Source organism: Neoarius graeffei, chromosome 28 (assembly GCF_027579695.1).
Source record: "Neoarius graeffei isolate fNeoGra1 chromosome 28, fNeoGra1.pri, whole genome shotgun sequence".
Classification (NCBI taxonomy): Eukaryota; Metazoa; Chordata; class Actinopteri; order Siluriformes; family Ariidae; genus Neoarius; species Neoarius graeffei.
This window is the reverse complement of record NC_083596.1, coordinates 49896669-49915059: the sequence shown is the minus strand read 5'-3', so window position 1 is coordinate 49915059 and position 18391 is coordinate 49896669. Positions and strand designations below refer to the sequence as shown.

At 41.1% G+C, this 18391-nt stretch overlaps 1 protein-coding gene across 10 annotated transcripts; it reads left to right on the top strand.

Moving 5' to 3' along the window:
• Window positions 1-2952: 2952 nt before the first annotated feature.
• aifm1 (apoptosis inducing factor mitochondrion associated 1) lies at window positions 2953-18253 on the top strand. 10 transcript variants are annotated; one of them, XM_060913416.1, is made up of 19 exons: window positions 2953-3141; window positions 5542-5672; window positions 6173-6296; window positions 6742-6765; window positions 9217-9387; window positions 9532-9597; window positions 10020-10135; window positions 13172-13302; window positions 13493-13583; window positions 13674-13758; window positions 13846-13922; window positions 14140-14248; window positions 15018-15125; window positions 15844-15932; window positions 16015-16155; window positions 16303-16445; window positions 16556-16680; window positions 16797-16984; window positions 17217-18253. In XM_060913416.1, exons 1-19 carry the CDS (start codon window positions 3054-3056, stop codon window positions 17286-17288), a joined length of 2079 nt encoding a protein of 692 aa, XP_060769399.1. In that variant the 5' UTR covers window positions 2953-3053; the 3' UTR covers window positions 17289-18253. The 10 variants fall into 10 exon arrangements, with proteins under 10 accessions (XP_060769399.1, XP_060769398.1, XP_060769394.1 ...); XM_060913415.1 differs by having other exon boundaries at window positions 9214-9387; XM_060913411.1 differs by having other exon boundaries at window positions 9106-9387.
• Window positions 18254-18391: the final 138 nt, after the last annotated feature.

Below are 18391 nucleotides of genomic sequence, written 5' to 3'. Positions count from 1 at the left end.
GTGGTAGGGGGTTCTTGACGCCTTTTTAAAAGATAATAAAGGCAAAAGATCTAGAAATCATTTATTGAATGCAAATATAGCCAGGGCTGTGAAATTGTAAATAAGAAATCCGAGGAAAAGGGGGAGTCTGGGGCCCGCAGGGCCCCAGACACCAAGCCATTTTAGGTGTTATGGTGTATTCTGAGCATTTCCTGCAAGTAAAAAACTGATCTCAACAAGTAAATATTTGACGAGTCTTGGTCTTCATTTTGCCAGATAAAATACCTATCAACAGTTTTCTCTTTTAAAATGAAAGATCCATGTAAAATACCTTAAAATATCTAATAAGTGCCTATGTATTTTATCTCTTAATTAAAATAAAAGTAAAAAAAATGTGTAAATAACAATTTAAAGAAATGTTAATAAAAGAAAACTTTGATGGGCCTTTCAAAATGACTGTGAAAAATCATGCTCAATATTTAAGTGAGAGATACCTGTTGTCTTCCAAATTACACTTAATTCTTGTATTATGTCCTGGCTTTTTCCAAGAATCTGTCACAACGTCTCTTGTCTACAGAGCAAAAGTTTTAAAAAACCTAATGTTTCTTATCTAATATATTATTTACATCTTTTCTTTTACTTCTGGCTCCTTCTATTCCTCTTTGCATCACTCCCAGCTATTTCTTTCAATTCATCTTTCAGTAAGGCTATTAGTTATTAGTTCTATAGTATTTGCATTCCTCTATTAAAGCTATTTACAAAATGTTCATAGTCTGTCAAACAGCATCTAATGAAAGTCTTTTCATTTTCTTTTCTTTAACACCATCTCTTTCAGTTTTGCAAACTTGTTCTTTTTCATCTTTTCCTTCAGTCTGTCTGTGTGTTCTTTTCTAGCCCTCTTTGCATCTCTCTCAAACACCTCTTTAGCTTTCCTTTTTGATGGCATCTTAACTATGTCTGATCTTACACCCTGTAAGTACAAAATTCACGTACGCGGTGCCAGGTCACGCAATAGCTATTTTTAGCTCTGTCATGCACTCCTGAGCAGTGTTGCCAGATACTGCTGATGTTTTCCAGCCCAAAATATGTTCAAAACCCACCAAAATGCACTTGAAACCGCCCAACTGGGCGGGAAACCGCCCAATCTGGCAACACTGCTGAGTCGCAGTCAAGACGTGTTCCACGCTCAGCTGGCATAAAACTCCGCGAGTCCGGCTGTATTGAGCCGCCGGTCTCGTGCAAGGCGATTAAAACCGACTAGACACCCCCCCCCCCCCCCATGATTTTTAATGCAAAAATAGACATTTTGTGAAGATTATATTTTTCGCGACAGAATCCGCGGAATTCCACGAATCCGCAGAAATTTCACAGCCCTGCATAGCACATTTCTCCCCCAAATCAACACATTTTGAAATGAAATAAAAATAATCGCAACTTCATGAGACCCCAGTTCTGGGCCCTCCCCATTCCTGGGCCCGGGACAACATACCCGTTTGTCCCCCCCCTGTCGGCGGGCCAGGTCACGGCTGCTGTGGGAAGTGTGCTGCTTTTACAGCAGATGGAGTGACAGCTGGGATAGCCAACCATGTAAGTTAGCGAGAAACAGGTAGCTAATCAGAGAATGTATATCTACGTTAGAGGGGGGATTATTAGCAGTGTCATACATTTAACCCTTTGTGTGCCATATAATCATTGCTCAGGTTAGGACATCGGTTTTATTGATCGTGATTACACAGTAGCAGCTGAATATTGGTAGGGACACGTCCCTAGCGTCCCTACCCAAAATTACGCCCCATCACCACCATTAATTCTGAATGTGATTATTTATAAATGACAGTTAACACAGACACCATATACTAATGAGTATTTTCATATAATTTTGTAAAATACAAAGAGGTCTACAACGAGTTAAAAACATAATATGCTGCAACAAACAAACAAACAAACAAACAAAAAAGTTCATGAAAGAAAGAGAAACAAGACATAAAGAAAACAGACTCATAAGACAGACAGATGAGTCAATGAGTAAAAATTTTGAGTTCGTAAACTAGAATTGTGATATAAGATGTTAGAAATTTGAAATAATACATCAGAATTTTTAAATAGTAAATAATGATTTTATGAAATTTCCATTTAAAAAATGCCTTTTTTCCCCTTTTCTCTACTCGCAGCAGTTAATACTATAAATGCAAATAACCTACATGCAGCCTCCATTTAAAAAATAACCAATTCCAGATTATCCATCGACTTGACCTTTAGCATACATGGAAAAAAAAAAAGTTCTATAAACTATCAGTCCACCAATGACAAACGGAATTTTATTATCGAACATGAAATCAGCCAATGGGTGAACGGTGCGCAAGAACAACAGCAAATGAGAGCCAACGGAAGGCGGGCTGGGATCAGAACCCGGAAGTTTCTGCACACAAATTTCCAATGACCTAAAGAACATCTTTGGTGTTGTCGAGTCTTCTGAAACCTTCAACCATCCTGCACCCCCTCGCTTCCTGTCTCAATCTCATTGGAGGAATCAGAGACTGGCTGACTCTCATTGGACAGCTCTGAGCCGCCTGTCAAACTCTCCGGGAGGAAAGACTGATAATTTAGGATGGCGTATACATGCCTGGTTAAAAAAAAGTTATCGGATATTCATTTAATTTATTTTGATTTAAACATCTGTCGTGTAAAATTAATGTACTTTAAGAGTTAGTGTCCAGGAGCAAACATTTTTAACCACATTCGGGAAAATCGTCCATTCGCTTGCACATTCAATCAATTTATTGCAAGAGAGAAAAAGTATATAGAGCTAGTATGAAGTATTGGTGGAAAAAAAATCAATATAAGTGTAGCTACGTCTACATTAGCAATGTAATCCGTGGTTATTTGCTCGTTAACGGTTTTGATTTTTAATCAGGCAAACTTAAAGGCGACGACAAAACGGGGTCCTATGGGTGCAGGATGGTGACGGTGATCCCTCACGTTAACACGTCACACCGGCCTTGTGAGGACCTGGTGGCGGCGCGCGAGGAGTTTGTGATCTGTAGTTAGTGCGCTGTAAATAAACTCGAGCTGCGATGTTCCGGTGCAGAGCGGTGTGGAATAAACTGGCCCCGGTGGCGCGAGCCTCCTCAACGCTGTGTCGGCAAACCGGGAAGAGAGCGCGTGAGTGTCGGTGGATGTGTGTTAGCCAGCTAACTGAGCTGTCAGTTTAACTTCAGAGCCGCACTTCATTCATTAGCATCTGCGGCTAAACTGCTAACAGCAGAACCCAGGAGCACCTCATCTCCTGTAGAACGGGCTAACTGCGGGCTACAGCCGCGGTCAGTTCATTAACGACCTCAAACAAGTTTGTGCTGATAAGAAGCTCAGGGACAGCGAGTGGACTAAAGGTTCTAGAACCCACAAAAGTGTTGTGCAGGCACTAAGCATTGAAACAGGTTCGAAAGAACAGCTAAGGACATTCAGGTTTAAGGCATCCCAGAGACAGTAAGGTTCTAGAGCAGTACTTGGGTTTCTCTCAAGACACTAATGTTCTGGAAACAGGAAGGTTCTAGAGTCATATTAGGGTTTCTCTGAAGACACTAAGGCTCTAGAGCAGTGCTCGGGTTTTACTAGAGACACTAATGTTCTAGAGCAGGTTTCTCTACAGATGCTAATGTTCTGGAGACAGTAAGGTTTGAGAGTAGTACTTGGGCTTCTGTAGAGACACCACTGATCTTAAGACACTAAGGTTCTAGAGCAGTACTTGGGTTTCTCTCACGACACTAATGTTCAGGGAACAGGAAGGTTCTAGAGTCATATTAGGGTTTCTCTGGAGACACTAAAGTTCTGTAGACAGTCCGGTTCGAGAGTTGTACTTGGGTTTCTCTGGAGACACTAAGGCTCTAGAGCAGTGCTAGGGTTTTACTAGAGACACTAATGTTCTGGAGGCAGTACGGTTCTAGAGCAGTACTTGGGTTTCTTTACAGATGCTAATGTTCTGGAGACAGTAAGGTTCGAGAGTAGTACTTGGGCTTCTGTAGAGACACCACTGATCTTAAGACACTAAGGTTCTAGAGCAGTACTTGGGTTTTTCTCGTGACACTAATATTCTGGAAACAGGAAGGTTCTAGAGTAGTACTAGGGTTTATCTGGAGACACTAAAGTTCTGTAGACAGTAAGGTTCGAGAGTTGTACTTGGGTTTCTCTGATGTTCTGGAGACAGTAAGGTTGTAGAGTAGTACTAAGGTTTCTCTAGAGACGCCACTGATCTTAAGACAGTAAGGTTCTAGAGCAGTACTTGGGTTTCTCTCGCGACACTAATATTCTGGAAACAGAAAGGTTCTAGAGTCATACTAGGGTTTCTCTGAAGACACTAAAATTCTGTAGACAGTAAGGTTCGAGAGTCATACTTGGGTTTCTCTGATGTTCTGGAGACCGTAAGGTTGTAGAGTAGTAAGTACTAAGGTTTCTCTAGAGATGCCACTGATCTTAAGACAGTAAGGTTCTAGAGCAGTACTTGGGTTTCTCTCAAGACACTAATGTTCTGGAGACAGTAAGGTTCTAGAGTAGTACTAGGGTTTCTCTGGAGACACTAACGCTCTAGAATAGTACTTGGGGTTTCTCTAGAGGCACTAATGTTCTGTAGACAGTAAGGTTCTAGAGTAGTACTAGGGTTTCTCTGGAGACACTTAGGCTCTAGAATAGTACTTGGGGTTTCTCTAGAGGCACTAATGTTCTAAATGTTCTGTAGACAGTAAGGTTTGAGAGTCTTACTTGGGTTTCTCTAGAGACACTAATGTTCTGGAAACAGTGAGGTTCTAGAGTCATACTAGAGTTTCTCTGGAGACACTAAGGCTCTTGAGTACTGCTTGGGTTTCTCTTGAGACACTAATGTTCTAAATGTTAAGACAGGTTCGAGAGTAGTAATTGGGTTTCTCTAGAGAAAGGTTCTAAACTGGTTTTAAAGACATTAAGGTTTAATGGATCTCAGTAGACACAAAAGTACTAGAGCAATATTAGGGTCTCGCTAAAGACACAAAGTTTCTAAAATGGTATAAAGACACTAAGGCTCTCGAGCAGGACTAAGGTCTCACTAAAGACATTCAGGTTCTAAAATATTTTAAAGACAGTTAGGTTCTAATTGCACTAATGTTCTAGAATGTCGTATATGCATTGAGGTTCTAAAGATGTGTTAAAATATTTGGGTTCTGTAGACTTTTTAAAGATGATGAGGTTTTAAAGGCTTTAAGGTTTTAAAATAATGTTCTCCACTTTGTCCTGCACATATGAACTCATTATTGTGGTCTTATCAAGGTCCGTGTCATTGCTGGGAAGCAGCCTGTCCTTGTTACCTGATGTCCGTCTCGTGCGAACACGCATGCACACGCACAAACTCAGAAAAACTTCTTACTGGTGAAAATATCACAAGCTTGGTACAAAATGGCAATGAATCAAATGATTTTGGGAGCCAAAAAAGTCGAGTCAAATGAAATGACTCACTTTGAGAAGAGTTGACTGGCTTGTGGAGCTGCAGTGTGAGAGTCCTCCAGCTTTAAATTGTCGTGGTGTTTGTTTCTGCAGTGCTGAGGCATGACAGGAGGCCGGCATTCGCACCACAGACCCACATGTCATCCGGTCCACTGGGAGGAGGCGGGGACAACGCCGTGTACTTTGTGCTGGTGGGAGCGGCATGTCTGGGAGGTGGAGTCTATGTGAGTGTCACGCCCAGTCGTTTTATTCTTTCGCCCAGAAATGTGGTGTTTGAACATCAGGCTGGCTGTTTATTTTCAATGTAAAATTTCTCAACAGTGGAGTTAAACTGATCAGACTGATTTGGGGGCGGGGCTATGTCTAAATGCAGTTAGTGCAATACCACTAAATAAGCATCATGTCTTTGGACCCACCACGTCTGAGATTAGCAGATGGACTTTAACAGTGTTACTCGGGCATATTAGCTCATGGTTGTCATGGTAACTTTATCGACTTGGCTGCTGTTAGACAAATGTGAGCGAGTTTAATCGCTGTCGAGCTAATTAGCCAGAGATCATGGGTCTAATTTGCGTATTAATGCATATTCATAGAGCCTGGCACTTTTCATGAAATCTGCCATTTCTCACTTTGGCGTTTGCCAGGCTATTTATTTATTTATTTATTTATTTATTTATTAATAAGGTTCTAAATGCATATTTGCATTGTGATTTTATTGTCAAAGGCTTACCGCACCATCATGGGAGACAGCATGAGATACGACGAGCGAATCACAGAAATCAAGGACAGGTCGAAGAAAACGTCAGGACGTCCCGCCCCTGCCGTAACGACCGAACCAGAGGGCATGGGTAGGTCACGGAAGAAATGCTTGTCTTGTGTGTAGTGTCTGGAGCATGTGCGTGTGTGTTTTGTGTGCGTTTACTGGTCCATTAGTGAAAACATAATGTTTCTGAGTTAGCCGAATTATAACCTGCAGATTTACGAGTGCATTTATAGTAGGTGTGCAGCTCCAGAGTTTATTTGATCTGTGATGGATTCTCAAAAAATTTCTGATTTTATTTTACGTTTTTTGTTTTACACATTAAATTTATCAGCAGCCAATCAGAATGAGACATTATACAGATATATAAACAATAATATTTCACAAAGCTTTAATATGCTAAAACAGGCTTTTACATTGGGGGGGGAATAAAACAATAAAAATGACGCGCGCGCACACACATACACTCTCATAATTCAACGGCTGCAAGTTAATTCCACTGTATATTATTTTTCTTCTTTTTCCTGCAGCAGAAGCGGTGACAGAACCAAAAAAAGGTGAGTTATTTATATCCCCACTATGTGAATATTCTTTCATGCCTGAACGCATACACCACACACACACACACACACACACACACACACACACACACACACACAAAACAAACCCATTGCCCTTATGACTTTCTCTGTAACATTTCTTGAGCTCAGTAAGTTAGGATTTCCAAACTACTCAAACTTGTAATGTTTTGTATTATTGAAGAAACTCAGATCAATATAACCTCCTTGTTATTAAAAAAAAGTATATGGTTTTACAACTCTAGATATGAGGTATGTTTCAGTATGATCACCTAATAACAAATCTGACATCCTGGGGTTCCAAATAGATTGATATTTATTTAATACATTCGTCCAGCGTGTCGTAACTACAGACCAGTCCTGTTGTTTTGCAGATCTCACCGTGGGAGTACACTTCATGCCTTAAGCAGTAAATTACTGATGGGAAGGGCAGATTATTAGAAACATTTTGTCCTATCTCTGCTTTTTCACTGACTGCTGTGTGTAAACATTACATTTTATCTGCTTCTTGGGCATTAGCAGGTTGGCATCTGTCTAGCATGCTAATATGCTGTAGTGGGTTTTGTGAGGATGGATTTTGTTTCAAATACAGTTCGAATAAAATGGTCAGATTGTTGTGGGATGTCAGAATGGGAAGAATGCAGGCAGGAGGTTATTTCATTACACCTAGCCATGTAGTAATGAAAACACAAATAGATGAAACCGTGACACCGTCACTCCCTGCAACCTGAACAATACTATCCAATTAGTTGAGCTCAAAAACGTATTTAGACACAATCTAACAGCCATCCTGTAAAAGAAATACAAACACTTACACAACCTGTGAAAGGGGTCTGTAAACTTCTGTTCTGGAAGTTGATTAGTTTTGACTGAGACCCTGAAACCCCTAACCCTTGAAAGGGGTGTTTAAACTTTTGTTCTGGAATTTGATTGGCTTTGATCAAGACCCTTGAAAGGGGTTTGTAAACTTTTTTGTTCTGGACGTTGATTAGCTTTGAGCGAGACTGTGAAACCTCTAACCCTTGAAAGGGGTGTGTAAACTTTCCTTCTGGAAGTCCTAAAGGTAGGAATTGTTTCCTGGGGGGTTCGACAAAGTTTGTCCCATTTCTCCTGTAATTGATTGTGTTGATGATGAGTGTAATGTTTCATCGTTAAGAATGAAGTGATCAGGGTGCTGGAGATACGTCAAGTATCCTGTTACCGGTGGTCCAGAGCTAGCGTCGCCTACTGACACTGCAGAAGACGCTCCATCAGGTTCTGTAGACGCACAATACACAGTGGCTGCGTCTCAGAGACGCTTAGCATTTCTTGACTCGCTAGAGGTTTGAGAATTAGCCTGTCCCTGAACTTGCGTACCTTCTTGGACCTCATGAAGCACTCTGTTCCGAATTTAACGCTGGTAGAACCTTTTCTCTGTTCACGTTGCACCACGCATTAAGGGAACAGTCCATGTTGCATGTAGTGAGCACTTTTCTGTTTTCCTGCTGTTTGTAGCTGCATGCTAAATCTTCGCACGATGTCACTCACCATTTCTGGAACGTTTTAATTATGAGCATTTGTCCTGTCCATCTCCACTGACGTCCCTCATCCAACTGCCAACTTTTCGATGCACAGTGCATTCGATGGTTGAGCTACATGATTACAGAAACATGATTGGTCAACATGAAACATGGCAGAGATTGGTCTGAGGTGATGTTCTGTGATATTTTCACTCATGTCACACCATCAAACCCTTTCCTTCTGAAAGTTTGTTGTTAATAACAAACCTGTCTTTCCTCCATCTCAAACTAACCCCAATGTTGTCTCAAGTTTGTGTATTTGGTTTCTTGGGACTTGATTGGTTTAATTTGTTTGCTCTTTTCCCACAAGCTTTTTGGCTTGTTTTAAGCACAGTAAGCCATTGGATTGGTCTTCAGGCCATTTATATCGTTTCCTCCACGGATACTGAAATGAAAGTTTCCAATCCTCTGGAAGGAGTTTATTGTGAGTTTGTTTACATTCCTCTTGCTGGACTTTTTGGTGATGCTACTAGATGATAGAACCAGCACACTTGAAAGCTCCAGAAGAACCTGCACCTTCTGGAAGTGGTAAGAAGAAGAGAAGATGCGTCAATTGCCACATTCTTTTCTTTTTTTTTTTGTCTTGATTGTCTTTGATACCTTGGCTCGCAGAGATACGTTAGAGTACAACATGCCATAAAGGAAAAAGAAATGCTCATCAAGGCAACAATCTGAATCCTGAGGCATCTCTCAAACCAGAAGGAATCTGCTTTCCAAACCAGTTGGTTATTCTTGTGTATGTGCTCCTTTGTGGTATTAGAAACCATGGCTGAGGATGAACCTTCCGAAGAACCAATGGCAACTGAGGCTGACCCAGGAGCCCTTGTGGTTGAGCCAACTATAACAGAACCAATTGAATCTGTTCCAGAAGATCCTACTTCAGAACCTTTTGTAACAGAAGCTGTCCCAGAAGCCATTGTTTCTGAATCGTCCATAATGGAACCAACCGGGGAAGAAGCAACTCTTGAAGCTTCTGGAGCCGAAGCCCGTGTTACTGAAGAAAAATCTGCCGAAGAACCTTCAGCTCCTGCTGTTGATAGTGGTAAGCCTGATACTTCTGTATGGAGACCCGGCGATGTATTTATGTTAACGCAAATGAAGGACATTGATCGTTTGTTGGCTTTTTTTCACTTGTGGAACTGTAGTTAATTTTTCCTCTGCTTTTACGTTGGGTAAAAACCAACAGAGCCTGTGCCTGAAGTGGTGGCAGAAAGTCAGAAAGTACCCGAGACTCCACCAGTAACCCAAAGTGGTAAGAGTCCAGTTTTAACTGGATGGGAACCAAACTTTTTTTTTTTTAACACGTTACCACTTTTTTTTTTTGGAATACCAATTTTAGGGGTTGTTTTCATAGTGGGCGTTTGTTGTCTGATGATGTTTACCCAAACCCATCCTTCATGTTCACTGTTTTTTGTTTGTTTATTTATTTATTTTTTTGCAGATGTGTGACTGTTGTAGTGCTAAGGCTAATTCTTCGAGGTTACATCTGGTACGCTAGGTTAAAATGTGTGATAATTGTAATGCTAACTGTTAACGCTAAAAACTCACACATGAGACTAACCTTTCCTGTTCTCCTCAAATCCCCCCATATAGCCTCATGTTGAAGAGATGCTGTTCTTGATGGACAGTGATATCACTGTTTCTGGCTAGTGAACTTGTTTGTCTTCGTTTTAGAACCTGAAGCCGCCCTCCCTGAGGTCCCTGCACACGTCCCTTACCTCCTGATTGGTGGAGGAACGGCGTCGTTTGCAGCAGCGAGGTCCATTCGTGCCCGTGACCCTGGTGCTCGGGTGAGTAACACCATCTCTATGACTTACAAATATTTTTACTTTAATACAACCCCGATTCCAAAAAAGTTGGGACAAAGTACAAATTGTAAATAAAAACGGAATGCAATGATGTGGAAGTTTCAAAATTCCATATTTGATTCAGAATAGAACATAGATGACATATCAAATGTTTAAACTGAGAAAATGTATCATTTAAAGAGAAAAATTAGGTGATTTTAAATTTCATGACAACAGCACATCTCAAAAAAGTTGGGACAAGGCCATGTTTACCACTGTGAGACATCCCCTTTTCTCTTTACAACAGTCTGTAAACGTCTGGGGACTGAGGAGACAAGTTGCTCAAGTTTAGGGATAGGAATGTTAACCCATTCTTGTCTAATGTAGGATTCTAGTTGCTCAACTGTCTTAGGTCTTTTTTGTCGTATCTTCCGTTTTATGATGCGCCAAATGTTTTCTATGGGTGAAAGATCTGGACTGCAGGCTGGCCAGTTCAGTACCCGGACCCTTCTTCTACGCAGCCATGATGCTGTAATTGATGCAGTATGTGGTTTGGCATTGTCATGTTGGAAAATGCAAGGTCTTCCCTGAAAGAGACGTCGTCTGGATGGGAACATATGTTGCTCTAGAACCTGGATATACCTTTCAGCATTGATGGTGTCTTTCCAGATGTGTAAGCTGCCCATGCCACACGCACTAATGCAACCCCGTACCATCAGAGATGCAGGCTTCTGAACTGAGCGCTGATAACAACTTGGGTCGTCCTTCTCCTCTTTAGTCCGAATGACACGGCGTCCCTGATTTCCATAAAGAACTTCAAATTTTGATTCGTCTGACCACAGAACAGTTTTCCACTTTGCCACAGTCCATTTTAAATGAGCCTTGGCCCAGAGAAGACGACTGCGCTTCTGGATCGTGTTTAGATACGGCTTCTTCTTTGAACTATAGCGTTTTAGCTGGCAACGGCGGATGGCACGGTGAATTGTGTTCATAGATAATGTTCTCTGGAAATATTCCTGAGCCCATTTTGTGATTTCCAATACAGAAGCATGCCTGTATGTGATGCAGTGCCGTCTAAGGGCCCGAAGATCACAGGCACCCAGTATGGTTTTCCGGCCTTGACCCTTACGCACAGAGATTCTTCCAAATTCTCTGAATCTTTTGATGATATTATGCACTGTAGATGATATGTTCAAACTCTTTGCAATTTTACACTGTCGAACTCCTTTCTGATATTGCTCCACTATTTGTCGGCGCAGAATTAGGGGGATTGGTGATCCTCTTCACATCTTTACTTCTGAGAGCCGCTGCCACTCCAAGATGCTCTTTTTATACCCAGTCATGTTAATGACCTATTGCCAATTGACCTAATGAGTTGCAATTTGGTCCTCCAGCTGTTCCTTTTTTGTACCTTTAACTTTTCCAGCCTCTTATTGCCCCTGTCCCAACTTTTTTGAGATGTGTTGCTGTCATGAAATTTCAAATGAGCCAATATTTGGCATGAAATTTCAAAATGTCTCACTTTCGACATTTGATATGTTGTCTGTGTTCTATTGTGAATACAATATCAGTTTTTGAGATTTGTAAATTATTGCATTCCGTTTTTATTTACAATTTGTTCTTTGTCCCAACTTTTTTGGAATCGGGGTTGTATATAATTGAAGTTTTGGTATTAATAGAATGGAAATCTGGCATTCAACAAAGTTCTGTTCTGGTTCTGCTCTTGTTTTGCTCGTATATCCAGCCTTTAGACATGTCAGGAGCTCAATATGATCTAGAGACATAACTTACAGCTCGTTAACTAACTTGTAAACAAATTTATATCATTATTAACAACTAGCTAGAGAGCAAATAATTTTGAGGGTGGGGGTGTTCAGGATCACCCAACTCCCTTTCTTGTGGAAAAGCAAACCTTGTACTCAATTCTTCAAAGAAAAATTCCCAACATGGTGGAGATGAAATAAGTATTTCTTTTAATATATTTATTTTAATAGGCGATGCTCCGACAGCTGAATGAAGTCCGTAGCTAACGTATGTAAGATAATGTTGTATGTTTTTGTTTTTTTTTTTTTGGCTTTTTTTTTGTGGATAATATGAATAAACACAGACACCATTGTGTTTCACTGCAAAATGATTCCAGCTGGTCAAAAAAATGAAAATGTTGTATTGGATATTCTAAATCTATGATTAATTCTCTTTAAATTAAGGGGTGATTTGTTAAATTTGGTGCAGGCAATCGAGAGAAATGATCGAAAATGTCGCAGGTATCCGCATATTTACCGTACAAAACATCAAATTTGAAGAAAATCATCTGTAAACTTTGTGTAAATTGAAATTAATGTATAGTAAACATTTATTTTATTACAGTCATATATATTTATAAGTTGTTTTACAGTATAATATTTTGGTGATGGATACGTTTATAGACTAAGGAATGGATTTACGGCACAATTCGCACTTTTGTTTCAAATCGCTGTAATCTCTCAGAGTGAACTTTGGTGATGCTGGACTCATTTTGTGGTTTCACCCCGTATTTCTTCAATTTTACTCAGAAAAGTTAGCTGACGAATGTAAATGCCCCCCTGTGGAGAACTCCTCGACACAGAATTAAAATGTTTTGTGATGGTTTTCCATTGAAATGAATTTAAAATGGTGGTATGTTACACCAACGGAACATAACGAACCATCCCAAGCCGTTTGACATTTCACTACACCTGTTAATAAGTTTTCTTGAATAGTTGAGTTTTATTTACCTTTGAATAAGATTACGATCACTGTAAGCTAATTTCGTGTTTGAGCGACGGATACTTTAACCAGTTTCGTCTCTGCCATTTTGAGAATTTTGTTTTGAATGAGAACATGGTCTGTGTCCAGAAGAAACAGTTAGGAGTGACCAATCAACAGAAAAGATGTCTAATCCCCACCCCCAGCGTCTTCATTTGTGAGCAAAGGAAAGGGAAAAGCGCATCTTGGTGCTCAGTGCTCGCAGAAATGAGTTGCTCCAACACTTTCACACACCGTGTCCTGTTTTACGTGCAGGTTTTGATCGTGACTGAAGAAGCCGACCTGCCGTACATGAGGCCTCCTCTGTCCAAAGAGCTGTGGTTCTCTGATGACCCCGCTGTCACAGAAACACTCCGCTTCAAACAGTGGAACGGCAAAGAGAGGAGGTGTGTGTGTGCATGATTAACCAGAAGATCTGAGATTTTAAGTATCTTGAATGTATTATTTTATTAATTGTGATGCGATGCAGTTCAAATTCTTCAAATAGAGTCTCATACTTTTGTATTAACCTCTGTGTGTGTGTGTGTGTGTGTGTGTGTGTGTGTGTGTGTGCGTGCGTGCGTGCGTGATTTGCAGCATTTATTTCCAACCTCCTTCTTTCTACGTGAGCCCCAGTGAGCTGCAAATGGTGGAAAATGGGGGCGTGGCTGTACTGACAGGCAAGAGGGTGAGAGATCTACCATTTCACACACTTTTATCTAAAGAGCTCTCCAAAAGCGTGTGTGTGTTTGAAGCGCTGTGTGTGTGTGTTCTCCAGGTGGTGCAGATGGACGTCAGGGAGGATAAAGTTAAACTGAGTGACGGTGCTGAGATCTCCTATGACAAGTGTCTGATTGCTACAGGTAAAAAGAAATGCATGCGCACACATGTACGGAGGGACACACTTTGTTGTGGATGTTAACGTACGTGTGTGTGTGTGTGTGAGACAGGTGGAATTCCCAGGAACCTGCAGGTAATTGAGCGAGCCAGCGAGGAGGTGAAGAACAGGACGACGCTTTTCAGGAAGGTGTGTATCACACCAACACAAAGTTTCTCTTGAATAATTATGAACCGTTAGAGTGATTGACGTGACGAAAACTGATATTTACATCACGTTCTCCTTTTATTATTTTCGTACTCTGGTTATTATCACCACCACCACAATGGCTTCCCATCGCGCCGTTGTATAACGCCCCATCACAGTAACTCTGCTCTTCATTTTTCCTTCTCTCTCTTCTGCACAGGTTGAGGATTTCAAAGCGCTGGAGAAAGTTTCCAGAGAGCTGAAGTCCATCACCATCATCGGGGGAGGATTCCTGGGCAGCGAGCTGGCATGCGCCTTGGGCAGGAGATGTGAGTCCACACAGCGTCACAGAGCCATCAGTCACACGGCGGGGAAACGGGTCAGTGCACTCGCAGCATTGACCCGGGGGGGAGTCAGACTGTTTTGCTCACATCCCAGGAAGCGTCTAAGCTGGCTGGCTTATTTATTTATTTATTAAAGCCATATCTTTATATATAAAACAAAAATAATATTTTGCCTGAACAGAGCCACTGCTGTAGCATCCAGTTAATAACAGATGCATAAATATCAGCTAATAAACAGAAAAATATCATACAGTGGACAAATACTGGATACATGAAGAGCATAAATAATAAAATAACCAGACAAATATAAATTAACATTATAGATAAATATCTAATAATTAAACACATCAAAAATGTATGCATTTAGAACAGTAGATCAACAGTAAATAGATAAATATGAAACAATATCGACAAATGTCCAATAATAACCAAATAGAGAGAATTCAAAATAGTATAAATAATTAATTTATAAAATTAAAAATTAAAAAAAAAAAAATTTAAATAGTACCGAATTTCCATAGGATCATTAATCCAGCAGTTAAATTTAGTCGGATTTATTTTTTCGTATGTCTAATTCACATCATGTTGCTGTGAGGTTCGCACAATCTGACACCGATTCCCCAAATCCTTTCGTGCTGAGCACAATTAGAACCGGCTCGAACTCACTCTGAGATCTTGTGATGGTATGGTGTGTGCTTTTTCAATTCCACCTCCTGACACCATCCCCCTCCTCCCTCTCTCTCTCTTTTTGTAGCTCATGATCTAGGCCTGGAGGTGATCCAGCTGTTCCCGGAGAAAGGGAACATGGGAAAAGTTCTGCCCAAGTACCTGAGCAACTGGACCACAGACAAAGTGAAAAGAGGTGAGCAAGAATGGAAGAGTAATAAAAGTCTCTAACATTTTCTAGGCTCTGCTCTGGAACATATCAACTTTCCTTTACTGGATGAATTAAGTTTATGATCCAGATCACTTTTAAAAAAAAAAAAAAGTTGTGAACTTTTTTTTTTTTTTTCCCGGAACAATAACTGAACGGTTCCTGGATGAGTTCCTGTTCCACCATGCAAGTACAGGAACCATGAACTGCCAAAAAAAAAAAAGCATACATCTCACTGCTTGACCTCACCAGGCCACGTTTCCTATAAAACTCGTGTTAGTAAGCACTTAGTGACTGACTTTTTTTAAACGGCTGGTTAGATTTAGTTCTGTAGCGTTTACCTATAGCATTCAATCTGAGGTGTTCATTGCAACAGGCTTCGTCTCAGTAGTTCCTCATTTTCAGGAACCAGCAAACTCCAACATGTTACAAGTAAGCATGGACCGAGTGCTGAAATGGTAGCACGCCCAATGATCAGCAGTTCAACTGACTCAGATAATTTAAAATGATCTAATAACAATCAACGTTCAGGAATGTGTGGAGAACTCTGAGGTTTGAACTCGTGTGTGTGTGTGTGTGTGTGTGTGTGTGTACACACGATATAACTATATAAGATAAACATATCTTTCTTGTTAAGTTGACTATCGTATGACTTTTGCGATGAAGTGGTACAATTGTGACTCTCCTGAACTTTGACCTCTGACAGAGGGTGTCCAGGTCCTGACGGAGGCTGTTGTTAAGAACGTGTCCTACAAGGACGAAAAAGTGGAGATAAAACTGAAAGACGGGCGACTGGTGAGTGAGCTGTGAGTGGTTTATAGCAGGGTGTTGAGTTACTCGATGCACTGCTGAATTTCTGTGTGCACGGGTGCTGTAGGTGAAGACAGATCACATCGTGGCAGCCGTGGGGTTGGAGCCCAGCATTGATCTGGCGAAATCGGCCGGCCTAGAGATCGACTCGGACTTCGGAGGCTATCGGGTGAACGCTGAGCTGCAGGCGCGCTCCAACATCTGGGTGGTGTGTGTAACCGACTTCTTCCTCTCACAGCTGTCTACATCTGCCCTCTAGTGCAGCATTTTCTATTCTTCAACTTCATAATGCTCCAGGAATCAGTAACACACACTGTATTATTATGAACACTTTACAGTCTTTGTGTGTGTACAGGCAGGTGATGCTGCATGTTTCTATGACCTCAAGCTGGGTCGGAGGAGGGTGGAGCATCATGATCACGCAGTGGTGAGCGGTAGACTCGCCGGAGAAAACATGACCGGAGCCAGAAAGCCTTACTGGCACCAGTCCATGTTCTGGTACATGCACACACACATACATGCACACACATCTGTCCTCATTCACTGTTTTATTTTTTGATAATAAACAGCGCTGTGTGTGTGTGTGTGTGTGTGTGTGTGTGTGTTAGGAGTGACCTGGGCCCTGATGTAGGATATGAAGCCATCGGTATTGTAGACAGCAGTCTCCCAACTGTAGGAGTGTTTGCAAAAGCTACTGGCAAGGACACACCCAAAGCAGCAACTGAGCAGTCAGGTACACACACTCGTACAGTCAAGCATGCTAATTCATCTAACACACACAGTTTTAGCCATTTTGGTTTATAGTACTTTGTTCCAGTGGATAAGTTTTGTGTGTGTGTGTGTGTTCAGGTACAGGAATCAGGTCAGAGAGTGAGACGGAGGCGGTTGCCAGCGCTCTTTCCATAGTGACAGCAGCTCCTGTCCTGCCCACACAGCAGGAGAATTATGGGAAAGGAGTGATCTTTTATCTGAGGGACAAAGTGGTGGTCGGCATTGTGCTGTGGAACGTCTTTAACAGGATGCCCATCGCCAGGAAGGTAGACTCGCTTGCTCACTTAATGATTGACTCACTCACTTCTTCATAGACTCACTGATTCACTCACTGGCTCACTCCCACACCTGCTCGTCCTTTCTCTCTCTCTCTCTGTCTGTCTCGCTTCATACTTTTTGTTCACTCCAAACAACTCCTTTATCATCTGTTTACACACTCAAACTCTTTTTTTTTTTTTTGTTCTGCTCTTTGTTAACGTCTGACATGTTTGTTTCTAGATCATTAAAGATGGAGAAGAGCATGCGGATCTGAATGAAGTGGCCAAGCTGTTCAATATTCATGACGACTAAAAGACTAAATACACACACTGTAATTGTGAAGCCTGGGAAAACACCTCTGCACAAAATTTTACACACACACACACACACACACACACACACACACACACACACACACACAAATTTGCCTGTGAACTCTCAGACCTGTGATTCTGCCTCTAGCAGCGGCTCGCTAATGGACTGGTCAGATCAGTACTGTTCATCCTCTGCTGATGAAATCATGCCGTTGATCCAGGCACAGTGTACATGGTTTTTTTTAGTGAGGTCAGTAGCTGTATATTTGCAAAATGTTTCCATCCTCTCTTTCCTCAAGCCTCAACTTTTTTTTTTTTTTTTCTTTTTGGAAGATGGTGAAACCCCAGTTAGGATCTCCGGCACTCTGCACTGCCATTCCAGTACTACTTTAACACACCTTTATGTTAACTACTCTACAGATGTGGTCACTTAAAACACAATTTCTTTCTTTTTTTTTTTTTAAATCATAACCCGTTTGCAGAAAGAACAATATATTTGAATCAATGTTTCATATTTGCTTCATGATTTGTAATTGAAAGTAAATATGTGATGTACAGGTTTGAGCGTGGCTGATTAGCATATTTATGCTAGCTATACGGTAGCTATACAGCAATTCAGATGTTTATGATTCAGTGTTTTGTATTACAAACAGCTTCATCCACCATTTTCTGGATTTGCATTCTGGGTAAATTCTGATCCTGATGTTGACTCGAGATCCCTCCAGCCTCCCTGGGGTCAACAAACAACTCTGACTTGACTTGGTGGTAAATTAAAGAAATGCCTCTTCACGTGGGCAAGGGTGTGTTGAACAGTATTGGAATTACTGTAGGGGCCAAAGCGTCTCGTACTCATTTCCTTGGATAAACTCGAGCTATTGCAGTGGCTCTGATCGGGGCAATTCTGCCGAACCATGCGACATGGTTTGTTGTTCTCAGACTTGATTAAAACAAATTATTTTTGAACTTGTTCAATGTTTTTGTGTGTCTGTGACATGGCTTGTTGGAAGATTAATGAAGTTCTCGAATCAGTTTCACAGATTACAGGCTTTTATCAGAAATAACTCGCAGGTGAAGTATGAGTCGGTTCACATAAGGAGTGAA